General features: G+C 40.9%; 1 protein-coding gene across 1 annotated transcript in view; it reads left to right on the top strand.

The window, feature by feature from the left end:
- LOC124554905 (molybdenum cofactor biosynthesis protein 1-like) overlaps nucleotides 1-27,997 on the top strand; it is a 59,175-nt gene that overhangs the window by 19,613 nt on the left and 11,565 nt on the right. The window contains exons 3-5 of the mRNA XM_047128594.1: nucleotides 161-385; nucleotides 8,808-8,953; nucleotides 13,836-13,921. Coding sequence (XP_046984550.1) covers nucleotides 161-385; nucleotides 8,808-8,953; nucleotides 13,836-13,921 — 457 coding nt within the window. The remainder of the gene's footprint in view (nucleotides 1-160; nucleotides 386-8,807; nucleotides 8,954-13,835; nucleotides 13,922-27,997) is intronic.

The following is a 27,997-nucleotide window of genomic DNA, read 5'->3' as shown; positions in this document are numbered from 1 at the left end:
CTGAAATCTAACAGACATTCTTATTTAAGCTGGCCTAACATCCACTGTTAAGATATTCATCTATTGAGTAGGATGAGTTACCTATCAAAAAGTCTTTCAAACTCTGTTTAAACCATGCTTTATCTGATACCAAGTTTTTAATGGTGTCTTTCTTCCACAGATAAATTGTGTTGTAATGCGAGGTTTTAATGAAGATGAAGTGTGCAGTTTTGTGGAGTTAACAAAAGAGAAAAATGTTGATGTAAGATTTATCGAGTACATGACTTTCAGCGGCAACAAATGGAATGATGGGAAGATGGTCTCATTTAGTGAAATGGTCCAAATAATTAGAAAGCAGTGGCCTAATTTTGATCCTCTGCCCAATGGGCCCAATGATACCTCAAAGGTACGTGCAGTATTACATATGAACATACATTGAAAATAATTTAATGTTTATGACTTACTACCAATCACAAGAATACTTCACATCTGCTGGTGGTATGAGAGATGGACTGGTTTAGTTACATATTTCTCATCCCATTCAGTAAGTCTGTCCTGGCCTGGGTTTCTCTGCAGCTTTTCTACAACTCTCCCCATTTCCTAAACCTTGACAATCCTTTTCTTTCTTCCCTTTTCCTTCCCCTTCATTGTTTCTGCCAGAAGAAGAAGCCACTGGCTCCGAAAGCTTGCACATTTCCATAACTTTAAGGGGAGTTAGAAGGGGAAAACATTCTTTTTCACTTTTTCGGGTTTTTACCTGATTATAAAATTTGCAATTTTCCAAATAAAATGATATGTATATTACTTATAAACTTGCGTGGGAAGTATTTTATTTTATTTTCTAAAATATAATCTACACTAGTTGAAAATGTTAAAATTTTTACACGCATTACTTCAAGACCTAATAAAATCGGTAATTTTTTATATACAGGGTAGTCCATTGATCGTGACCGGGCCATATATCTCACGAAATAAGTGTCAAACGAAAAAACTACAAAGAACGAAATTTGTCTAGCTCGAAGGGGGAAACCAGCTGGCGCAATGGTTGGCCTGCTATAAGGCGCTGCCATAGCTCAAACTGATATCAACTGTGTTTTTTTAAATAGGAACCCCATTTTTTACTGCATATTCATGTAATACGTAAAGAAATGTGAATGTTTTAGTTGGACCACTTTTTTCGCTTTGTGATAGATGGCGCTGTAATAGTCACAAACATATGTCTCAAAATTTTAGACGAACAGTTGGTAACAGGTAGGTTTTTTAAATTAAAATACAGAACGTAGGTACATTTGAACATTTTATTTTGGTTGTTCCATATGTGATACATGTACCTTTGTGAACTTATCATTTCTGAGAACGCATGCTGTTACGGCATGATTACCTGTGAATACCACATTAATGCAATAAATGCTCAAAATGATGTCTGTCAACCTCAATGCCTTTGGCAATACGTGTAACGACATTCCTCTCAACAGTGAGTAGTTCGCCTTCCGTAATGTTCGCACATGCATTGACAATGCACTGACGCATGTTGTCAGGCATTGTCGGTGGATCACGATAGCAAATATCCTTCAACTTTCCCCACAGAAAGAAATCCGGGGACGTCGGATCCGGTGAACGTGCGGGCCATGGTATGGTGCTTTGACGACCAATCCACCTGTCATGAAATATGCTATTCAATACTGCTTCAACCGCACGCAAACTATTTGCCAGACATCCATCATGTTGGAAGTATATCGCCATTCTGTCATGCAGTGAAACATCTAGTAGTAACATTGGTAGAATATTATGCAGGAAATCAGCATACATTGCACCATTTAGATTGCCATCGATAAAATGGGGGCCAATTATCCTTCCTCCCTTAATGCCACACCATACATTAACCTGCCTAGGTCGCTGCTGTTCCACTTGTTGCTGCCATCATAGATTTTCCGTTGCCCAATAGTGCATATTATGGCGGTTTAGGTTACCGCTGTTGGTGAATGATGCCTCATTGCTAAATAGAATGCATGCAAAAAATCTTTCATCGTCCTGTAATTTCTCTTGTGCCCAGTTACAGAACTGTACATGACGTTTAAAGTCACCACCATGCAATTCCTGGTGCATAGAAATATGGTACGGGTGCAATCGATGTTGATGTAGCATTCTAAACACCGACGTTTTTGAGATTCCCAATTCTCACGCAATTTGTCTGCTACTGATGTGTGGATTAGCTGCCCCAGCAGCTAAAACACCTACTAGGGCATCATCATTTGTTGCAGGTCGTGGTTGATGTTTCACATGTGGCTGGACACTTCCTGTTTCCTTAAATAATGTAACTATCTGGCGAATGGTCTGGACACTTCAATGATATCGTCCAGGATACCAAGCAGCATACATAGCACACGCCCCTTGGGCATTTTGATCACAATAGCCATACATCAACACGATATCGACCTTTTCCGCAATTGGTAAACGGTCCATTTTAACACAGGTAATGTATCACGAAGCAAATACCGTCCACACTGGCGGAATGTTATGTGATACCACATACTTATATGTTTGTGACTATTACAGCAGCTGGCTGGAGTGGCCGAGCAGTGCTAGGCGCTACAGTCTGGATGTGTGTGATGTCCTTAGGTTAGTTAGATTTAAGTAGTTCTAAGTTCTAGGGGACTGATGACCTCAGAAGTTAAGTCCCATAGTGCTCAGAGCCATTTGAACCATTTTTGACTATTACAGCCCCATCTATCACAAAGCGAAAAAAGTGGTCCAGCTAAAACATTCATATTTCTTTACGTACTACATGAATATGTAATAAAAAATGGGGGTTCCTATTTTTAAAAAATGCAGTTGATATGAGTTTGACCCATGGCAGTGCCATCTACCAGGCCAACCATAGCGCCATCTGGTTTCTCCCTTCAAGCTAGACGAATTTCGTTCTTTGTAGTTTTTTCATTTGATGCTTATTATGTGAGATATTTGGCCCGGTCACTATCAATGGACCACCCTGTAGAAAGCTGTGGATTGCTGTGTTATAAAGGTTAAATTATATGTTTGTATTGGTAGCACTGTCAAAAATAGTATCGTATCTTTTCATAGTATAAACATGCTTTGTATATCGAAGTGCTAACATTTTTCCGAGGAATAGTGACGAATAGACTGGTAAATCTCTCAAAAAGTATGACTCCAAAATGAAGTGTTTTTAAGAAATGTGGGTTTCATGGTAATAAATTTTTGAATAAAGAGAAAAATTGTGTTCAGCATGTGGTGTGTGAAGTTACAGACAATGAAATACTCGCAAACTCATGAGTATCTAGAGAAACACCCATTAGTGCTTCGAAGATTAAAATAAAACATAGTGATAACACAGTTATCTCAAAACAAAACTCACGTAAATGGTAGGTTAGGTTATATTCTGATACATCTACACATCGTAACAGGGGTGTTATGTGAATGTGTGTGCTGTATGTATGTGGAGGGCCAGTTAGTTTACATGAAGACATTGAGGTATCATATGGACTAGCCAGGAAACTTATCATTAATTCTGCCAGTTGTAAATATACTCATTCATTTTGGAGTTCTGATAAGTGTAAAGATAATTATTTTGAAATAAATGTTAGGTGGTTTTATGGATTGAGAGCTATTGGCAAAGGACACACTGCAGCAGAAACAATGTGTGTCGTGATGTATATGCCACGCCCACTTTGTAAAATGGACAAGTATGCAGGATTTATTGGAGCTGCTGTGAAATCCACTGCATGTGAGTCAATTAAGGGTGCTGCAAATGAAGCTGCTGAAATAAACGATGGTATGATTGACATATCAGTAGCTTTTGGGGCACTTGGTAGAAGCGCAGCTGAAGTTCTAAGAATTCTGTTGCTACAGTGACCAGTGGTGGATACTGGAAAGCTAATAGATTTCCAGATTTTAACCAAACATTCTTATAAGTATAAATCAGGGAATGAAGAAGGGCATATCTGTGACAGATATTATGAAGGACAACTAGTCGTACGGAGGCCTGTGCAGCTGTTGAAATTTTGTGTTTGTTTTGAATACAGTCAGAGAAAGTCCGTTTAGTCAGCCATAGTGCCAGTAGTGCTAGTGTTTGTTTTCAATACAGTCCAGAGACAGGTAGTGCTATTTTCATTGTTTTCTACAGGAAGTGTCTAGTAACCACAGTTTAGTCAACTATCAGCCGCCTTTAGTGAATTAGCAGTCTAGTTATAAGTTGATTAACTCTCTACAGTAAATTGATTTCTTAAGATTGATAGGATGTGAGACTGCTGTGTACGGACACAGGAGGAGCTGGCCACTGTTCGCAAACAGCTGAACGTGTTGATGGCCGCGGTTAGCCGTCTTCAGGCAGTGGTGAGTCTGGTGCGTTGCATGGTACACCCCAGGTGTTACATGCTTCACCCACTGACCCTGCTGTCGACACATCTTTGCGGATACCGGGCGCGGTTGTGCCACCCTCTTCCCAAGGGGAGTGGCGGGTTCAGCGGCGTTCGCGGCGCACGAGACGGAGGGTAAGTGTGGAGGCTGGCCGTGTGGCATCGCCCGTTCTGCCTGTGAGTGGACATGTGGCCACTCCTTCAGCAAGGTCCGAGCAGGCACATGGGGGGAGGGGTTTATTAGTTATTGGGAGCTCCAACGTTAGGCGGGTGATGGAGCCGCTTAGGGAAATAGCGGAAAGGTCGGGGAAGAAGGTCAGTGTTCACTCTGTCTGCTTGCCGGGGGTCTCATCCGAGATGTGGAGGAGACCGCGCCGGCAGTGATAGAGAGCACTGGGTGCACCCGACTGCAAATTGTTGCTCATGTCGGCACCAATGACTCCTGCCGTCTGGGTTCAGAGGTCATCCTCAGTTCGTTCAGGCGGTTAGCGGAGTTGGTGAAGGCGGAAAGCCTCGCGGGGTGGAATCTGAGCTAGCTATTTGTAGTATGGTTCCCAGAACCGATAGTGATCCTCTGGTTTGGAGCCGAGTGGAAGGCTTAAACCAGGGACTCAGACGATTCTGCGGAGATCTGGGTTGCAAATTTCTCGACCTCCGCTATCGGGTGGAGAAATGTAGGGTCCCCCTGAATAGGTCACGCATGCACTACATGCAGGAAGCGGCTACAAGGGTAGCGGAGTATATGTGGAGTGCACATGTGGGTTTTTTAGGTTAGAGAATTCCCTCCCTAGGCCCGACAAGACACCTCCTGAGATGCGGCAAGGTAGGAGTAGACAAAATGCAACAGGGAATAACAATATTAATGTGCTAATAGTAAACTGCAGGAGTGTCTATAGAAAGGTCCCAGAACTGCTCTCATTAATAAGCGGTCACAATGCCCACATAGTACTAGGGACAGAAAGTTGGCTGAAACCAGATGTAAACAGTAATGAAATTCTAAACTCAGATTGGAATGTATACCGCAGAGGCAGGCTGGACAGTGAAGGGGGAGGCATGTTTAAAGCAATAAGAAGTGCAATAGTATCGAAGGAAATTGACGGAGATCCGAAATGTGAAATAATTTGGGTGAAGGTCACGGTTAAAGCAGGCTCAGACATGGTAATGGGATGTCTCTATAGGCCCCCTGGCTCAGCAGCTGTTGTGGCTGAGCACCTGAAGGATAATTTGGAAAATATTTCGAGTTGATTTGCCCAACATGTTATAGTTCCGGGTGGAGATTTTAATTTGCCGGATATAGACTGGGAGACTCAAACTTTCATAACGGGTGGCAGGGACAAAGAATCCAGTGAAATTTTTTAAGAGCTTTATCTGAAAACTACCTTGAGCAGTTAAACAGAGAACCGACTCGTGGCGATAACATATTAGACCTTCTAGTGACAAACAGACCTGAACTATTTGAAACAGTTAACGCAGAACAGGGAATCAGTGATCATAAAGCGTTTACTGCATCGATGATTTCAGCCGTAAATAGAAATATTAAAAAAGGTACGAAGATTTTTCTGGTTAGCAAAAGTGACAAAAATCAGATTTCAGAGTACCTGACGGCTCAACACAAAAGTTTTGTTTTAAGTACAGATAGTGTTGAGGATCAGTGGACAAAGTTCAAAACCATCGTACAATATGTGTTAGATGAGTATGCGCAAAGCAAGATCGTAAGAGGTGGAAAAGAGCCAGCGTGGTACAACAACCGAGTTAGAAAACTGCTGCGGAAGCAAAGGGAACTTCACAGCAAACATAAACATAGCCAACACCTTGCAGACAAACAAAAATTACGCAAAGCGAAATGTAATGTGAGGAGGGCCATGCGAGAGGCGTTAAATGAATTCAAAAGTAAAGTTCTATGTACTGACTTGGCAGAAAATCCTAAGAAATTTTGCTCCTATGTCAAAGCAGTAGGTGAATCAGAACAAAATGTCCAGACACTCTGTGACCAAAAAGGTACTGAAACAGAGGATGATGGACTAAAGGCCAAAATACTAAATGTCTTTTTCCAAAGCTGTTTCACAGAGGAAGACTGCACTGTAGTTCCTTCTCTAGATTGTCGCACAGATGACAAAATGGTAGATATTGAAATAGATGACAGAGGGATAGAGAAACAATTAAAATCACTCAAAAGAGGAAAGGCCGCTGGACCTGATGGGATACCAGTTCAATATTACACAGAGTATGCGAAGGAACTTGCCCCCATTATTGCAGCGGTGTACCGTAGGTCTCTACAAGAGCGTAGCGTTCCAAAGAATTGGAAAAGGGCACAGGTCATCCCCGTTTTCAAGAAGGGACGTCGAACATACGTGCAGAACTATAGACCTATATCTCTAACGTCGATCAGTTGTAGAATTTTAGAACATGTATTATGTTCGAGTATTATGACTTTTCTGTAAACTAGAAATCTACTCTGTAGGAATCAGCATGGGTTTCGAAAAAGACGATCGTGTGAAACCCAGCTCGCGCTATTCGTCCACGAGACTCAGAGGGCCTTAGACACGGGTTCCCAGGTAGATGCTGTGTTTCTTGACTTCCGCAAGGCGTTCGATACAGTTCCCCACAATCGTTTAATGAACAAATTAAGAGCATATGGACTGTCAGACCAATTATGTGATTGGATTGAAGAGTTGCTAGATAACAGAATGCAGCATGTCATTCTCAATGGAGAGAAGTCTTCCGAAGTAAGAGTAATTTCAGGTGTACTGCAGGGGAGTGTCGTAGGACTGTTGCTATTCACAATATACATAAATGACATTGTGAATGAAATCGGAAGTTCACTGAGGCTTTTTGCGGATGATGCTGTGGTATATCAAGAGGTTGCAACAATGGTAAATTGTACTGAAATGCAGGATGATCTGCAGCGAATTGATGCATGGTGCAGGGAATGGCAATTGAATCTCAATGTAGACAAGTGTAATGTGCTGCGAATACATAGAAAGAAAGATCCCATATCATTTAGCTACAATATAACAGGTCAGCAATTGGAAGCAGTTAATTCCATAAATTATCTGGGAGTATGCATTAGGAGTGATTTAAAATGGAATGATCATATAAAGTTGATCGTCGGTAAATCAGATGCCAGACTGAGGTTCATTGGAAGAATCCTAAGGAAATGCAATCCGAAAACAAAGGAATTAGGTTACAGTACACTTCTTCGCCCACTGTTTGAATACTGCTCAGCAGTGTGGGATCCATACCAGATAGGGTTGATAGAAGAGATAGAGAAGATCCAACAGAGAGCAGCATGCTTCGTTATAGGATCATTTAGTAATCATGAAAGCATTACGGAGATGTTAGATAAACTCCAGTGGAAGACTCTGCGGGTGAGACGCTCAGTAGGTCTGTACGGGCTTTTGTTGAAGTTTCGAGAACATACCTTCACCGAGGAGTCAAGCAGTATATTGCTCCCTCCTACGTATATCTCGCGAAGAGACGATGAGGATAAAATGAGAGAGATTAGAGCCCGCACATAGGCATACCAACAATCCTTCTTTCCACGAACAATACGAGACTGGAATAGAAGGGAGAACTAATAGAGGTACTCAAGGTAGCCTACACCGTCAGGTGGCTTGAGGAGTATGGATGTAGATGTAGATGTAGACCAAAAAATGTTTTTCTTGTAATGAAGACACTAAAGTGGGGGTCAGTCATGCTGTTATTGCTTTTAATGATGGCAACATTGGTAGCGTGAAAGTGCTACAACATATGAGAATTAATTCTGGAGCAAACTGCATCAGAGAATTTGAATGGATGGACAAGGTTTGCAATGGTAAAGCACTGTATGCAGCACAGTTGGCCACTACGGAGTCCAGAAAGAAGAAAACAAGAAAAAACTTAAAAAAGGTCAAGAGGATGATATACAGTATGGTGCAGGGTGCTTCTGAGTGACTAAAAATAAAATGTTAAGCATATATTGAGTTACAGTCTATTAAAACTTTAAAAACTCTTCTCGAAAATTTAGATTTTCTCTTGCATTTTTCGCTAAATCTCAGAAACTACTTCGAGTAGCAAATTCAATTTTCAGGGAGTAATAACATACGTATTCTGAGTCTTCTGAACTAAATGAAGAACATAATATTATGCATAAATAAAATTATTTAGAATAACATACAAAAAAGTACACAAAATTTTAACTGTGTAATTAAAAAATTGCATTTCCAAAAGCAGTGGCTGAAATGCAATTATTGTAAGACTCAGAACATATAGTTTAATGTCCTGTAAAAGTTTCTTGTCAATGGCTACAGTTGTTCCTGAAATACGGGGAAGTTAAGTCACCAAATTTAACATTGTCAGGATAGGGCGTTCAAACTCCCCTTAATGCACATTTTCTCTTTCCTCCACTTGGTGAGCAACACATTTATAGTATTTACACAACAGCAGTAGCTATTTTCTTACAATTTCTTTTTGCAGGCATACCATGTCCCGGGCTTCAAGGGACGTGTGGGATTTATTACCTCAATGAGTGAACACTTCTGTGGCACGTGCAACCGTTTACAGATAACAGCTGATGGCAATTTGGAGGTGTGTCTCTTTGGGAATTCAGAGATATCTCTCAGGTGAGTGATGAAACATAGAATAATCGTGTCCAAGTGAAAATTCATGCGAGGAAACCATAAAATTACTAGAAGACTGACAGACTGATCAGTATTTTACCTTCAGGAGGTGAAATTCCAAAACTTCTTATAGACACATTCGTTCCTCTTGTCCTCACATTAGTCATGGAGTCCAAGTGACCTTTGAGACCTTCAGAAACTTATCCCTCTTTCCTCTCTCGTTAAGGAACTGATAGTTCCAAATGCTGAGTATAGAATAATACTTTCAAACTGTTTGCCATGCACATTAGGTATGTGGTTGGTATATGGAAGAGATAAACTGCAGTTAAATCCAGCAGGTATGAAATGAGTAATCTTTTCTTGAAGTTTTCAGCTTGCACCCTCCTCCCTCCCAGACATACAAACCAGATACCTCTAGCTAAATAATTTGTGAGTATATATAATTTGCCTCTGTCAACATCATGTTACACTAACCTATTTGTGAGATTAAATTAAAGGAAAGTAATCAGAACTGGAAATTATGTAAAGACATTTTTGGCTATGTCCCTGTGTTGTATTAAAGTTAACACAGTATTTCTGTCCATGCGATGGTAACTATGATTCGCCAGCCACCGTTGCCGAGCGGTTCTAGGTGCTTCAGTCCAGAACTGCGCGACTGCTACGGTCGCAGGTTTGAATCCTGCCTTGGCTCAGATGTTAAGTCCCATAGTGCCCAGAGCCATTTCAACTGTGATTCATGATTATCAGAGTCTATATGTTCCAAATAAAAATTGGAACTTCATGTGTATAAATGTACAAATTATTAGACAATGGGACCAACAACTGACACTTTTAAATTGATGACTAGACTAAGACTTGGCGATAAGTTTGTTTCAGGACATGGTAAGGGGGGTGAGGGGTGGGAAGAATCAGCTCTCTCTTTGTGAGCATACCAGAAATCCTTTATCAACCGAAGGTAAAATAAGATATAAAAATACAGGGTCAAACAATTAATTTAAGTATCTTAAAAACCAAATGACTAATAATATTGGAAGCTAAGAAAAGTAAGTTCATAGTAAGTAGGGTGAAACACAGGGGGCTGCAACATATTGCCATTGTTGTTTGACTTGTCTATCAAAGAAAAAAGAAATGGATCAAAACAAAATAAAAGTGAGAATGGAAATGTATCAGAAGCAAATAGGAATAAGCAAGGAACATATTCTTTAATTAAAAAAAAAAAAAAAAAAGACATGTGAGGCAGATGTTCCTACAATTTTATGTTCAAAGCGCAGCAGCCTGTGAAAGCAAAATATTTATGACATTGAAAAAAGAAAATCAGTGAGTGAAAAGTGTGTGTAGGTGAATTGTGGTGAAAGACTGGATATTGGAACTTCTGTTATGCTGCCCAGTATTAGTTGACTTGGTAGTAAAGGAGCAAGTTTGCAAGGGCAGATAACTGTTTGGCTACGTAAAATAGAGTGGGAGTATGGAAAAGCTAGTCCAAGATAGGATGAAAAAGATAACAGCAACTTAAAAAATGAACCCCATGAAGCCCATGAACCCCATTCCAATCTAGTGAATGCAGTGGTTGACAATATCTTGTGACATTCACCTATAAGGCTCAAACAATAATTGCTAAATAAAAATACAAAATGTTGACAAGACTGTTCTAAGCTGTCACTCTCTTTTGAAACAAGGGTGTTTAAACCAACAAACATGCAGGAAAGCAGGGACAACTCACACACTAGAGAAGGATGGGCAGTATCAGTGAAGGAGTGAGCATGAACCGTGTGGAATATGTGTGGTACAAGTAAAAAAAAAAAAAAAAAAAAAAAAAAAAGTAATGATAGTAAAATTCCAATCCCGGGAGATGAAAGACTTACCTTAGGGGGAAAAAGGACAGGTATACACTCGCACACACGCAAATATCCATCCACACATACACACACAAGCAGACATATATATGTCTGCTTGTGTCTTTATGTGTGGATGGATATGTGCGTGTGTATACCTGTCCTTTTTTCCCCTTAAGGTAAGTCTTTCCACTCCCGGGATTGGAATGACTCCTTACCCTCTCCCTTAAAACCCACTTCCTTTCGTCTTCCCCTCTCCTTCCCTCTTTCCTGATGAGGCAACAGTTTGTTGCGAAAGCTTGAATTTTGTATGTATGTTTGTGTTTGTTTGTGTGTCTATCGACCTGCCAGCGCTTTCGTTCGGTAAGTCACCTCATCTTTGTTTTTATATATAGAAGTTTATTATTTTATTTACCGGTCTTGCAGTTTCCTTGATTTCTTGCAAAGTACAGTACAATGAAAACCTACCATATTGCATAACAAGTAGATGAGTATAAACTTCAGAATAGCATCATCGCCATTAAATGACCTATGTTTTCTTTACTAACAAGAGAAGGGACAGAAGCAATAAACACAAAATCAGAACTGCTTTTGCTTGATTACAGCAGGGACAATAATTTTTAACATCTACATTTACAACAGATCATATTTACAAAATGTTTTCGAAATTTGCTCTGTTTGCTCAAATGAAAGTATTGCACTGCTCAATCATTCATTTACACTCAACCCCGACTGCTGCACATGCTGTGGGGTGTGTCATCTGGTTATGTCATATGTTCAGTGTTTCTCACCAATTTTTGGGGTATTTTGAAATGTACAAAAAGGAAAATGCAGAAAGTTATCACATTTTGCTGCACATTACCTGCGTCACAGAAAAATAATGTATACAAATCTTCTCAGATTTGCCACTGAATAACTTTGTCCAAGCCTCACAATATTTCACCAACACAACTGTTCGTCATCTTCAGGTAGTGGTGGGTCCTGTCATCACTGCTGCAAGATGTGGCTGGTGATATTCGCACAGCAGAATTGAAATTTGTCAGGCTAGAAGCAGGAGTACGAATGTGTGGACAGGCACTCCCAGTTGGATGTAAATGCCATTCATAGTAGCCTTCTGCTTATGTGTTGTGGGCAATGACTGCACTTCTGGACACTAGTGTGGTTAAGAGCTGAATTAACTCTCTGCAAGGTACTGCATCAGGTCATACATCGGAGGATCTGGTTTCTACTGTTTTAATTTCATGGCAGTCAGTGCTGGATTCTGGGCAGTGTTTAGTCAAAATTCCATATTCCTGTTGGTAAGATTGCCCACCGTATGGATACATGCCTCATTCTTAAAAACACAGTCCTAGAGTGATGATGCTGAGGATAAAATTTCAGTCCTCTTGGGAAACGTGTGGTGCCCTGTATTCAGGCAGTGCTCTGCTACCATTAATTTACTGGGTGGCATTTTTGTCAGCGCTGTTGAACACAGTGTTCTTGCACAATGTGAGGTGTCTGCCCTATATAAGGTTTCCCATAATGGCATCAGATCTTATATATGATCTGTGTTTTCTAAGGTCAAGATTGTCTTTAACTGAACACAAACAATTCCTTAGTTTTGCTGGTAGACGAAAAACACACTTGATTCTGTTTCTCTTAGCGATTCTTTTAATTTTGAAAACATGCTACTGAAATATGGCAAGAAAGCCATTTGCAGTGCTTGTCTAAGTATCTTCATTTACATCCCTACACTGAACTTGCTTTGCTCAGAACACATTGCAAATCTGTTTACAAGAATAAACATTCTGCTGGAACACTGTTCTTAGGTGTTACAGTTCACCAGGCAGACTGTCGGTATCTGAAATCACGTGTGCTCTATGTGCCAGGGAGTGTAAGACACTACCAAATTGTGCAGGGTGACGGCAACTTTTGGACCTCAAATATAACTCTGCGTGTATCAGTTTGCAGTAGAGACTAAGCCCCAGTGCTATGTCAGCTTTTCTTCTAACCGTGACATCCAGGAATGGTAAGCTGCTATCTTTTTGTACTTCCACAGTGAACTGAATATTCAGATGGAGCGAGTGCAAATGCTGCAGGAACATAGGTAGTGTCTGTATTATGTGGGCCACACCACAAATGTCTCTTCAGCATTCTGCCAGAAGGAGGAATGTTGGATATTTACTAAGGGAAATAGAGGATCTCCCATGGGAACACTGTCCACTTGATCAAAGTAGTTGGTGTTACATAAGAAATAGGATGAGGTATGCACATGTTTAAACAGCATCACAATTTCTTTCTCAAACTTGCTGCTAATAACCTCTAATGAGGGCTGCAGGGGCACTTTTGTAAGTAATGATATAACATTTGAGCTAACTAAAAGATCTGAAAGTTCTAGTTTAAGCATCTTCAGGTATTCTATGAAATCCTCTGAATTCTAAATATGATGGTCATAGTCATCCACATGATAAATTTCAAAGCTGTCACGTGGAAATTGCCAGTTGCATCTTGCAGCAGTGATGGTGGAAATCACCACCACCTGAAGATGCCAAACCGTTGTGTCACTGAAATATTGAGGGAGGGGCTTGCATAATGTTATCTGGTGGGGAACCCAAAGTGTTTTTGCAACAGATCTATTAGGCAAGCCTGAAAAGTCACATATACTCCAAGCAGTAAGTACCTGTTATAAAATGGTCACATTAGTGAGCTTGGCAATTAATTAAGAGTTTATCAATAAATTTGGCTTCATTTTGCAAGAAATTGTGCTGTGTTCCAGTACTCCCTCTTCAACAAAACTAATGTCAGTTTCTGCTCCACCTCTTCAGCCCGAGATCCTATGTATACTCTTGAGCATTTGTGTAAGATACCTGTTTATTTATAAAAATGAAAGTAACTTCTATCATGACTTTCCCATTCTTGTCCAGTGGGTTTGTTATCCTGCTGTTGCCTACTGCAGACTACAAGATTACTGTTGAAGATTTCTGCAAAGTTTTTCTTCCTTTTTAGTGTACCAACATTTCACTGTGTGGTAATTGCCTGGTACTGTTCAACGGGTGTTTTAACTGTTGTTTCAGAGATGCAATACGAAGCAAATGCAGTGAGGATGACTTGCTTGCCATGATTGGGGCAGCAGTGAGAAGAAAGAAGAAACAACATGAAGGTAAGATACATTACAGCAAATGTAACTCTGTAGATAGAAAGAAAATTTCTGCTTAACAAGTCATAGCAAACATAAGAGCAAAATAGAATGAAAAGCAACAGTGATAGAACCTGTGTTTTTTGTGTAAACTTGGATTTAATTTTTTATTTAGTATTCATTCTGATTAATGCCCATTGGTCAACAGTATATTTCAGCCCTAGAATTTGGTTCTGCAAGGTCCACCAGATAACCATATATGGCTGTTGTAACTCCTTTATTGGACTTCAGAAGTTTTCCAGCAACAAATCTTTTTTTTTTCTTTCTTTCTTTCTTTTTTTTTCTTTATTAAAAAAAAGCTAAAATGCAGAAAACATCATAAAGCAAACACTCACAGAAAAGCATCAGTGTCCTTGAAACAATGGAAACTCCAGTAGGAATATCAACAATGTTGGAAAAGACAGATTACTACTTACTGATGAAGGCTGTGGCTGAAAGCTTTATGTTAGTGTCTTTTAATTCTTCCCATCTGCAGCCTAAGGTATCTTCTTTATGGTAAGTAACAGTCTGTCTTTTCCTTCATTATTCAATAGTGTTCTTTTTTTTTTATTGCTGTTTAGCAAGCATCGTGTGGTATATAAGGGATGTGAATAGCGTCAGATGTTGAATCATCACTCTGGAGGATATGAAGGTGCTGCATATTGGTGTGAGACAGCATTATCTGATGAGAGTTTGAAAGAAACCTCATTGTGGATGTCCATTTGGTCCCCTGGTTAAACCTTGCAACATCTGTATTTTTGGAGTATTTGGATCTGACAGTGGCCTGATGTTGGAAAGTAAGGGCTTACTCATCATCAATGTTCCAGTTGACTACATGAGACCACTACAAGGGAGCATCACTGTGTAGTGTACTGAGTACATTGTAACCTGTTCACGTCTGTGACTGCCATCTGAGAACAAGTACAGTAAACTCTCGTGCAGCTACACTTTTGGCTAGCTAGATTGACACTTGACAAGTTTCAATTTGCGTGCACCTGGAGCCAAGCATTTGCTGGTGTTTTTTGGCAATCTACTGCTAATCAGTGCACTGGTGCGTGTCAAAAGTCCAAGTATCGTCAATTCGTGCGTGTGTTGGTTGAAGCTCTAGTGCGTTTCTTATTCGTATTGCATGGTTTCATGCCACTGCCATCTATTGGAACTCCTTGGAAGTACAGTACATACAGTATTGTTCTATGGAGCGCAACGTAGGCCTGTCGAAACTGACAATTAGAGTGCGCCGCCTAACACTTTCCACTTGTTGTCGGTACATCAAAGCTGAGTGTTTAACAGTGAATGTACAACACCCTGTTGTGTTGCCACGTGGGCTTGGGTAGAACAGAGGAAATGGCATAGATGTATCGAATGCTTTCATTTGATGGCTGCCACAGCCTGGTTTCAAAAATCAAAAGTTTGTCTAGTGCATCTCGAGTGTTGTCAAGTTGTGCATTTGTGTGTTTCTGATTTGAGGTTTTGTGCTCCCACTATGTGCCTTAAAGTGTCCAGAGATAAAAGGGGCCAAAAACCATAAAGGACTCAGTCGAGTGTCTGTAAAAAGAACACTGAACGTGACTACGGGCACGTAACATAAAATGAATGTGATCTTGTTGGGAAAAGAGCATCACACTTTGCAGAGAATTGATGCTGGTGAGCCACCCACAAAAGTTGCTGCAGAGTAGGAGTACAATTACTGATCGGAAGACAAATCGATCAGGAATTGAAAAATTTTTGTTCCATCCAAGCATTGGGCAGCGCAGTGAAATCTTGAAAAACAATGAGAAAAGGTGCACATCCTCAGTTAGAAGAGGCATTATTTTTGTGGCACGAATAAATAAGAGCCAAAGGTGTGTCAGTTTCAGGTCCTCTAATTTGTCAAAATGAGCTAATGAGCTGATAGAAGGAAAGAAGCAAGAATTCCTCGGAAGTAATGGCTGGCACGATCATTTCAAGAAGCAGCTTGGCATCCATGAAGTTGCCATCAGTGCCAAATCATTATCTGGGGATGAAGCTGCTATGCTGATTTTAAGAAGAAACTGCACACAATCATTGACAAAGGAGGTTATACTGACAATCAACTTTACAAATGTGATGAAACTGGGTTGAATTACAAAATGCTGCCAACGAAAACCCTTGCTTCTAAAGAAGAAGAAATGGCTTCCAGATACAAAAAAATCAAAGAAAGATTTACTGTCCTCGCTTGCAGTAATGCCACTGGCAATCATAAACTGTGTCTTACTTTAATTGGCAAATCCAAAACACCAAGAGCATTTAGACACCAACCAACCAGCTTTGCCACTGAGGTACACGAATCAGTCTTAAGGCATGTATGAACAGTGCCGTGCCATCTTCAGAGAGTGGTTCCAGGCAGAGTTTGTTCCAGCTGTAGTAAATTACATGGAAGGAAAAGGACTTCCTTGAAAAGCGCTACTTCTTGTGGACAATGCTCCTTCTCACCCAGGTGATCTGCAAGATGGGGATATCAAAGTTGTATTTCTTCCACAAAATGTCACATCTCTATGTCAACCGATGGACCAAGGTATTCTTGAGGCGATGGAAAAACATTACAGACACAAGATGCTGGAATACTTAATAGGTGTGATTGATGCTGCAGATGATTTTGTGGAAGCTCTTAAAAAAATCGATGTTTTAAGTGTCATTCACTGATTGCTGAAGCTTGGAATCTAATTCCTCCAGTTCCTCTTGTTAGGTCTTGGAAAAAACTCTTAGATCGTAAGGCAACCTAAGTGGTGGGAAGGAGGAGACAACACCGAAACTCAAGCTGACATAATTTTGGTGAATTTACTGGAGAAGCTGGTTGTAAAGACACACACTTCGAAGACATTGAAGAGTGGATGGAAAATGGCATTTTTTCATGTGACTGAGGATGAAATCGTCCAAATTGTGACCGATCATAACGCGTTAGAAGACTATGTTTCTGATGATGAATCAGAGAAAAATATTCCTCACACATTCTGTTACGAAGTGATCCAAACTGCCCTGGAGTACATCAGCCAACAGGAGGAGACGATTTGTCCTGAAATAGTTTGATTTCAACGTTGGAGATGTATTGTTGCAGCAATAGTTTCTCAAGCAAAAAAACAAAAGAAAAAAAGACATTCGTGACTTCGTTACCAAAAAATAAACTCTAATGAAGCATCCTAGAACTTCTATGTCCATAACTTAAAAAGTTTTTTTTTTTTTTTTTTTTTTACTTTTCTTGAAAGTTCCTCTGAACAGACTTTTCGTTCCTTTGAGTAATCTCTAGATTTGTTTCATAATTTTGTTCAGTAGTTTATTTTTTATTCAAAAGAGTAGGTAATAAAATTAAAACTCCTGTTTTTTCCTGCTGCCAAATAAGGGAGATTTTTTCTGTAAGAATGCAAAATAAACGAGCTTTGTTATACAGCATTTAAAAACTTTGAGTTTTCAATCATAGTTTGGTGCCTTTTTAACATGTCAACACAATTTTTTCAGTAAAAAAGTGTAGGGTTATTTGCAACCATATCAGTAATGTTTTACATACCCTACGCACGTTTTACGATCGTATTTCGCAATATTGACGCAATTTGGAGTGTTCACATGTGAAAACAGGGGGACTTTGATTTATCTGGAATTTTCGTTATCGGAACTGACCACCGTCCTGATCATTTCGGATAAACAGGAGTTCACTGTAATAGTCTCCTTGCAACATGCTGTGTCATACAGCTAGGAGCAGCCAGACTATGGAATTGCCGTCCTGCGCATAGGCTGCCATTAACACCCAAGCAAATGACTGCATGTGAAGTGGTGCCATGATCAAGAAGTACGGACTGCTAATGAATGGCGTCACATTATGTTCACTGATGAGTCCCAGTCCTGCACTGCTCCAAATGACTATCGTGGAGAAGTTTGACAGTGACCCGGGGAGATGGGGAGAGGTCCCATTCTTCCACATTTTGGGGGGGGTGGGTCACAAAGGAGTCCCATGGTGTGGGGAGCCATTGGGTATGACTTCAGGTCACGGCTTGTAATGGCCGTGGGAACTCTGATGGTACAGCAGTGTGTAATAGTATTGTGGTGCTATTTTTCAACAGGCCGGTGCTTGTCCACATGTAGTATGTGTCTCTTTAAATTGTCTGTGTGATGTTGATATACTCCTGTGGCCAGCAAAATCCCCATATCTGTCCCCGATATAACATTATGGGACCAACATGGATGTCAACTCCATCCCACTGCCTGTATCCATGATTGCAATGTCCAGTTACAACAGTTGTGGATCACCTTTCTCAGGAGGGTATGCAGCAGCTTTACGACATCCTCCCGCACTGTCCAGGCCAGACAGGGTGCATTGCTGTATTGATAAGTGGGCTCAAACTGATAAGTTCTGTGTAAATTTGACTCTGTTTTGTTATCACTGAAATAACATCACATACCCTCTAAATTAGCTATGTTTCAATTTGTTTTCTCCCCACCTTCTGAGTGTCTCACTTTTTTTCAAGCAGTGTAATTTAAGACAGACATAAGAATATGAAAATGGGATGGCATATCACATTGCTATTCAACTATGCCCCTAAGAAAATTGTAAGATAATGGAGAAGAGCAGGTGCACTATTACACTGACTAGAACGTAAACTTAAAGATAGAATTATATTGTGTAACCTATACCGATGACATAATACTAATTGACAAAAACATCACTGATATGCTAAAGCAATTTGAAATATTAAGGGAGCAAGCTAGGAAAATTGGACTACTAATTTCACCTGGAGAAAAAATTCTTGGCTGATACCAAAATGGCACTGGGTGAACTTATATAGGCAATGACATAGTATTTGGTGTTAAATAGTTTAAATAATTTGGTGAAAAAGACCACTGAACATCATAATGAAAAGAAGGCCATAGAATCCAGACTTCAGAAAGTACAAACTGTCTCTCAGTTAACTAAAAGTATTTTTCCTGGAACTCTAAAATCTAACATTGTACAACAGTGATCAAATTAGAATTTCTTTATGCATGAGAGAGACTCTTTGTCCAACACAAGACATGAAAACAGCAAACTGAATTAGAAGAATGTAAAATTGTAGTAAAAATCTTAGGTCCAAGAATAAAGGATGGGATACATCACACAGAACCCAGTGTGAAATCTCCAGGCAAATTCCTAAAAGCTCTTGTTACAATGTGTCTCCAAGGAATCCAACTTGTGGGACATACAGAAAGAATGTATCCAAACAGGCAGCTCATTGGATTCCCACATACTTGAAAAATAAGATCCTACTGATGAAAACAAACAGGAAGAGACCTTAAGAAATTGGAATCACCACATTTACAGTATTCTGATGTAGTGATGAGTCACACAGAGTGCAGTTTCGCAGTAGCTTGATCGATGCTTGTACTTGTGTATGTAGTATATGCAAGTGTGTACAGCGTCTCTTCTGGTGTACTCACGATATGCTAAATTAGTGGCCGAGCAGTAAACCGGATCCATACTCGGTTCCAGTGTGCTGTGCTAATTATTCTTCTTCACTTGACATTTATGCTTGGAGCTGCAAGAGAGGCCATTTTCCAGATAATGCCACAAAAACAACAAATTCTCAGATATCAGTTTAACTTACACTCTTCAACATCATAGACAACATTTCACATTAATATGTTGCAGAACACTAGATTAGTGTTAAAATGGCCAGAGTAAACATTGTTCTCCATGTGACAGATTGTCAAAAGATGTCCAAAATCGATAAATTTTATATCTCTGCACAGAGAAGCAGCTGGTTGCTCATTGTCATCTGTGGTGCTAATCAATGGGTCGAGCTCGTTGCTGGCACAGCGCCACCTCAGAGTAAGTGGCCCCTCATCCCAGCAGGTGTCGATGTTTAAACACCCGTATAGCTCCCAAGACTTACTGCGTCTGTGGATAACTCCATCTCTGCACAGAACTTCCCACATTTCCCACACAGTGGGCCCTCGTGTCTCTTACACAAAATAAATCTTCAAACTTATTTCATTGGCTAAGTTAAATTTCGAGTGTGACGTGCTATTTCGTAAAAAATAGCAAACGGTAGACATGGATGTTATTGTGACTCTTTCCTAAGGCAACATTTGTGTATTACACTTGTAGAAGTGCACTGCAACATAAAACAGTAGACCGTAAGTTCAAACAATGGAAACTCCAGGTTGGAATATCAGCAGTGTAGGAAAAGATAGAGTGCTAATTACCATAAAGATGGCACGTTAAAATGCAGACAGGCACAGTTAAGACACTTACACATAAGCTTTTGGCCACAACCTTCATCAGAAAAAGAAATAGAAATACACACCATTCATTCACACAAGCAAGCACACCTCACACACACATGACCGCCAACTCCGACAGCTCAGACCAGAATGCTAGTCTGTAAGTTTGCTACACAATAAAATAATTATTCTGAGCTACAAGAAAAATGGATTCAAAGAACTAAACAGCTTGAAGAAAAAAAAGGGAAGCTCCCTGAAGCAACGTAGTTTCACGAGTGTGCATACCAGTGGTAAATTATGAGAGTCGCAACTCTCTGAAATGGATACAAAGGCCACCAGATTGCATTAGCTTTGTTTGTGTCTCGGATTGTTACCAAGAATGGTAGGAGCTATAAGAGATGTGAAGAGTGTAAGATGTTGAGTGATCCCTGTGAAGGACACAGATGCCCTGTACTTCTGTGAGTCAGCATTATCAGCACGCAACAAAATTTGAAGGGGCCTAATTGGGTGTCTCCATTTGCCAGGCTGATTGAATTATGCAATATGCAGATTTGTGAGTCATTCAGATGTGGTAGTGGCCCCATGTTGGACTGCTTGGGAACGTAAGGGTGGTGTGCTTGTCAGCAAGCTTCTGGTTTACCGTGTCTGACGAGCCCATGGGAGAATTGCTGTAATGTACGCCGAGCACATAGTAACCCTTTCACACCTGCACCTGTCATGTGACCAGCAGTGAGTCACATTCTGCAAGACCCGCGATGACAGTTGTCAGTGAGTATGACAACGACATAGGGAGAGGGCGTGTGGGGCAGCATCGGATACGACTTCAGGTCACTCTGACAGCACAGCAGTATGTCATGGACATCCTACATCCTCATTTGCTACCTCCATGTCCAACGGAGTTACAAGAGACAGACCAGTGAAAACATATCCAGTTGTTGACTCACAAAACGGTTTTGAGCTGTGACGTATGTAGTCTTAAGTGAATCATTCATACAAAAAGAAAAGAAGAAGAAGCTAAAGTCAGAATGTGAAAAAATTGGAGAATGGAATAGATATTTGAAGACTTCACACTTGAAACTCCCAGTTTTCCTATTGTGAAAGTGCCTTTGTGACCATATGCATTTCACTGACAATAAACTTTTTTTTTCCCCCTGGGTCTTGGCTCCATATTTTTTCATCCAGTTGAGTCAGAATACTTGCATTGTATTTGTGAGGTATTGTTTCAGTCTTGCAAGCTAATCTAAAATACAAATCCCTTTTGCATCCTAGAAAACAATGACCACTCTTTCTCTCCGATGAAGTCACCTTGGCTATTTTTGTGCAACTGCTGTTTCATTTCGGTCATCTCTCATCCACGGGAACAGATTGGTGCATAGAATCAGTTGTGTGTCAGATTGTCCCAAATTGTTTTTCACATTGGGTTGTAGTCAGGCTTCAACAGACATGCCACACACTTCCTGGTATGGCCACGGCATCAAATGTTTTGCACATCTTTTTAATTACTGATCTTGCAATATCACACTGTGTTCTTTCTCAGCATTTTCATATTTGATTGTAATTCTAGGAAGTTGTTCATGAGTCATCTTACAGAGACATATGCTACATATGAATTCAGCCACCCATTCCTTAACTGTTGACTATGAAGGAACTCCCCCCATGAACCATGGACCTTGCCATTGGTGGGGAGGCTTGCGTGCCTCAGCGATACAGATGGCCGTACCGTAGGTGCAACCACAACGGAGGGGTATCTGTTGAGAGGCCAGACAAACATGTGGTTCCTGAAGAGGGGCAGCAGCCTTTTCAGTAGTTGCAGGGGCAACAGTCTGGATGATTGACTGATCTGGCCTTGTAACATTAACCAAAACGGCCTTGCTGTGCTGGTACTGCGAACGGCTGAAAGCAAGGGGAAACTATAGCCGTAATTTTTCCCGAGTACATGCAGCTCTACAACTTGACTAGAAGAAGAGATCGGTTGGTAGGACATGTTTTGAGGCATCAAGGGATCACAAATTTAGCATTGGAGGGCAGCGTGGAGGGTAAAAATCGTAGAGGGAGACCAAGAGATGAATACACTAAGCAGATTCAGAAGGATGTAGGTTGCAGTAGGTACTGGGAGATGAAGAAGCTTGCACAGGATAGAGTAGCATGGAGAGCTGCATCAAACCAGTCTCAGGACTGAAGACCACAACAACAACAACATGAAGGAACTGACTCCTAATAAGTAAGATGATGCCTGTAGAAAAGTACAACAAAACAGTAATCTCAAAAAAGGACAGGATAGACAGTACATTCTGTAGGACATATTAAAAGTGATTGGTAAAAGAGACTTGGTGTGTTAAATGCAGCTTTTGGTTACATGATAATTGAATTGGATAGATAAACAATCTACTTGCTAAGTGGCGGCAGAACACACACATAAAAGAAGATTATAATTAGGCAAGCTTTCAGAGCCAGTAGCTCATTCTTCAGGCAGAAGGGTTGAAGTGGAAGGAAGAGGGGTGAAGGATAGGTCTAGGAAAAATTGTAGATTTTGAGAAAGTTACCCAGAACTGCAGATCAGGGGAGACTTTCCAGATGGGATGAGAAGGAAAGACTGATTCCACATCTACATACATACTCCACTAGCCACCATATGGTGCATGGCAGAAGGTACCCTGTCTCACTACAATAGTCTGAATAAAATTACTTGATAGTTGACATCAATCACTTGCCGCAACAATGTTGCCACATTGGCTACCAGCTACCGTTTGGTTACAGGTGACAACAAACAAGCGGCTCACTTCACAAATTATGTTAAACGTTTAACACAGAGCAATTTTTCTAGTGGCTGGTGCAAGGTATGTCAGAAATGTTGGATACTCTGTCGACTATTGATTTAAAGTGACCAGTGACTGAACTGGGGAAGACGACCCGTTTTGTATCCCTGACTGTAAACTTGTGTCCTAACCCAGCCGAGAAAATTGTGGTCAACAGTCTGCAGCAGTACTAATATCATGATCGCTTTGTTCATGGCGATTAAAGCTAACGCTTAAGGGTAAACTCAAGACAACAAAAACACAATTTCAGGGCTGAAAGCAAATTAAAATTTCTCCGTTTCATTTGTTACCTGTAACTATCCTTACTCTAGCTGCACATGCTGCCATGTTAGAAACCAGTGAACAGTCCATGTGGGCACTTGTTCGTGGATTATAGATGACTGAGGCAGATTCCAAATGAAGAAATAGTGACAGGAAGAAAAATAAGACCAAATAGAACAGTCAAAACAATGATGAAAAATGATGCAGCATAGTATTCAAAATAAAAAAATACATTTAAACCAATTAATTGAATGAAAATAATAATCACACTCTTTTGGTTAGATTTAGAAATAAAAATTTTGCTACATTAATGAGATTCAAACCTACGACATGCTACACATTAGATTAATCTGCCAACCATTGTGCTATGCCACAGCACTGCATGAAGTATTTATATATGTGAATGTAGTGACCCAGTTGCAACTATGAACTGCAACCTTAAAAATTTCAGTTTCACACAATGTAGTGAAAAGCTTATCTAATGTAAGATGATCTCTGTGAATATGATAACTATATGTATGATACTGAATTACACCTTGTGCTGAGTTATTCGGTAGTGTTTGGTTAGTGCTATGAATGAAATGTGTGTCTTTCATTAGCATTGTTAATGTGTGTTGTTTTTGGTGTAGCTATCGCGTGTCATGAAATACATAATAAAAGTGTCGGGCTCGTAATTCGGGATACAAATACATCAAGAAAGAATGCTGAACCAGGAATTGGAAGTGACTGGCCAATTTTGGTGGAGTTTGGCAACAGCAGACAGTTCAAGTGTGACGCTGACTACTCTTATTGGCGTTTGAAGTGCCAACTATCAAGTAATTTTATTTCAACTGTAGTCAGTTCCTTTTCCGTTCCATCTGCCAATCGATTGAGGAAAAAGTGAATGTCTATATGCCTCTCTATGAGTCCTAATTTGTCGTCTCTTATCTTCGTGGTCCTTACGCATAATGTATGTTGGTGCAATCAGAATTGTTCTGCAGTCAACACAGTGTTCCTCAAAATCCCTCCAGGGATTCCCATTTGAGTTCCAGAAACATCTCCATAATACTTGTATGTTGTTGTTTCGACCTACTGTTAACAAATCTAGTATCCTGCCTCTGAATTACCCCAATGTCTGCTTTAATTCGACACCTTGTGGATCCCAGACACTAGCATCCTATATGTGATGTCCATCACAGCTGAGCCACACTGTAGTAAAATCCACCAAACAAACGAAAGATGATTATTCGCCCTCCCTACCATGACCCTCACAAGTTTGTTCCATTTCATATCACATTGCAACGTTATGTCCAGATATTGAAACAATGTGACTTCATTCATGACACTACTAATGCTGGATTCTGGCATTATGGATTAGTTTTTCCAACTCATCTGCAGTAACTTATATTTTTCTACATTTAGGGTTAGCTGTCATTTATCACACCAACTGGGAACTTTGCCCAAGTCATCTTTTATCCTCCTAAATCACTCAACGATGACACCTTCCATACACCACAACATCATCAGCAAACAACCACAGATTACTGTCCACTTTGTCCATCAGATCAGTTATGCACATAGAAAATATGAGTAATAGCGCTCCTATCACACATCCCTGGAATGATCCTAATGATACCCCAGTCACTGATGGACACTCACCGTCGGGATAATGTAGTGGGTTCTATTACTTCAGAAGTCTTTGAGCCACTCACATGTCTGGGAACCTATTCCATGTGCTTGTACCTTTGTTAAAAGTCTGCAGTGAGGCACTATGTCAAATGCTTCTCGGAAATCAAGAAATATGGAATCTGGGTTTGTGAATTTTGTGATGGCAAAGTTAGAGGAGCAATGCATCTGCATTAAATTTTGCGTGAAACTCAAGAAAACCTTTACACAGACACACCAAATGATGCAGGGAGCCTATAGCGATGAGTGCTTAAGCCATACTTGGTGTTATGTATTATTCACACGTTTTAAAATGGCTTTACAAAAGTCAAAAATAATCCTTGTTCAGGACGCTCTTAGATGTCCCCTGATGACGCTTGTGTCAGGAACGTCAAAGAAATTGTGTGTGGCAGTCGAAGATACACTGTCTGAGAGATTGTAGAAGAATGTAACATTTCAATTGGATCATGTTATGAAATGACACAGCATCTTGGAATGCATTGTGTTGCCGCCAAGTTCATTCCACGGCTCATGAGTCAAGACCAAAAAAACTTTTGGATCTCACAAATGAGAATGAGATGTTCCTTGCGAGAATAGTATGACCCCTGCAGACTTCTTTTTATTTCCAAAGTTGAAAAGGATGAAGTTTTGCAATGGTAGATGAGATAAAAGAAAATTCGCAGACGGCACTTTATGCGACCCAGCAAGAGGTGTGTCAAGACTGCTCCTGGAAGTGGAAATGATATTGGGAGCAGTGTATCAATTGTGGAGGAGAGTATTTCGAAGGAGACAATCCATAGTAATTAAAAGATAAGCATAGAAAATTTTGTGGACAAAGTTTTGGAATTTTTTGAACAGACGTCGTATGACAAAAGGGCATGCTGAGTTGCCCATGAGCGATGCTTTGTACTGATTTGTGGACATAAACTTATTGGTCTCTATGAAACTGATTAGATTCAAACCCAGAATATGTTCAAGAATTCTGCAGCAAACTGATGATACGGGTATTGGTCTGTAATTTCGCGGGTCTGTACTTTCGCCCTTCTTATATACAGGAGACGCCTCTGTATTTTTTTCCCCAGTTGCTAGGTCTTTCTGCTGGGTGAGAGATTCACAATAAATACAAGCTAAGTAAGGGTCCAGTGCCATATAGCACTCTTTGTAAAACCAAATTGAAATTCCATCTGCAACTGGCGACTTATTTGTTTTTAATTATTTCAGGCGTCGGGGATGCTTACGAGGGTGGTTTGAAAAGTTCTTGAAACAGAATAGAAAAAATGTACTTATGTCACTGAAACTTTTTTGTTTTTCAATGTACCCTGCTTGTAGATTAATTCACTGGGTCCAACAGTGTTCCAATACCTTGATCCCATCTCGACAATGATTTTCCTCCAGGCCTATAAAATAGTTGTCAACTCAGGCTATCAATTCTTCATTTAAGTGAATCTTCATCCACAAAGAAAAATTTTAAGTTTAGGGAAGAGGCACGTGTGGCAACAATTCATACCTTAGTTTGTGTAATTTTACCATGGCGATGGTACATGCATGCGAGCGTGCATTTGCTTGATGCTAGACAACTTTCTTCCTGAATGAGATTTTCACTCTGCAGCGGAGTGTGCGCTGATATGAAACTTCCTGGCAGATTAAAACTGTGTGCCCGACCGAGACTCGAACTCGGGACCTTTGCCTTTCGCGGGCAAGTGCTCTACCAACTGAGCTACCGAAGCACGACCCACGCCCGGTACTCACAGCTTTACTTCTGCCAGTACCTCGTCTCCTACCTTCCAAACTTTACAGAAGCTCTCCTGCGAACCTTGCAGAACTAGCACTCCTGAAAGAAAGGATATTGCGGAGACATGGCTTAGCCACAGCCTGGGGGATGTTTCCAGAATGAGATTTTCACTCTGCAGCGGAGTGTGCGCTGATATGAAACTTCCTGGCAGATTAAAACTGTGTGCCCGACCGAGACTCGAACTCGGGACCTTTGCCTTTCGCGGGCAAGTGCTCTACCAACTGAGCTACCGAAGCACGACCCACGCCCGGTACTCACAGCTTTACTTCTGCCAGTACCTCGTCTCCTACCTTCCAAACTTTACAGAAGCTCTCCTGCGAACCTTGCAGAACTAGCACTCCTGAAAGAAAGGATATTGCGGAGACATGGCTTAGCCACAGCCTGGGGGATGTTTCCAGAATGAGATTTTCACTCTGCAGCGGAGTGTGCGCTGATATGAAACTTCCTGGCAGATTAAAACTGTGTGCCCGACCGAGACTCGAACTCGGGACCTTTGCCTTTCGCGGGCAAGTGCTCTACCAACTGAGCTACCGAAGCACGACCCACGCCCGGTACTCACAGCTTTACTTCTGCCAGTACCTCGTCTCCTACCTTCCAAACTTTACAGAAGCTCTCCTGCGAACCTTGCAGAACTAGCACTCCTGAAAGAAAGGATATTGCGGAGACATGGCTTAGCCACAGCCTGGGGGATGTTTCCAGAATGAGATTTTCACTCTGCAGCGGAGTGTGCGCTGATATGAAACTTCCTGGCAGATTAAAACTGTGTGCCCGACCGAGACTCGAACTCGGGACCTTTGCCTTTCGCGGGCAAGTGCTCTACCAACTGAGCTACCGAAGCACGACCCACGCCCGGTACTCACAGCTTTACTTCTGCCAGTACCTCGTCTCCTACCTTCCAAACTTTACAGAAGCTCTCCTGCGAACCTTGCAGAACTAGCACTCCTGAAAGAAAGGATATTGCGGAGACATGGCTTAGCCACAGCCTGGGGGATGTTTCCAGAATGAGATTTTCACTCTGCAGCGGAGTGTGCGCTGATATGAAACTTCCTGGCAGATTAAAACTGTGTGCCCGACCGAGATTCGAACTCGGGACCTTTGCCTTTCGCGGGCAAGTGCTCTACCAACTGAGCTACCGTAGGACGACCCACGCCCGGTACTCACAGCTTTACTTCTGCCAGTACCTCGTCTCCTACCTTCCAAACTTTACAGAAGCTCTCCTGCGAACCTTGCAGAACTAGCACTCCTGAAAGAAAGGATATTGCGGAGACATGGCTTAGCCACAGCCTGGGGGATGTTTCCAGAATGAGATTTTCACTCTGCAGCGGAGTGTGCGCTGATATG

The sequence above is a fragment of the Schistocerca americana genome, chromosome X (genome assembly GCF_021461395.2).
Source record: "Schistocerca americana isolate TAMUIC-IGC-003095 chromosome X, iqSchAmer2.1, whole genome shotgun sequence".
In the NCBI taxonomy this organism is placed as follows: Eukaryota; Metazoa; Arthropoda; class Insecta; order Orthoptera; family Acrididae; genus Schistocerca; species Schistocerca americana.
Note: the sequence above shows the minus strand (reverse complement) of the source record. Positions and strands in the feature narration are given on the sequence as shown.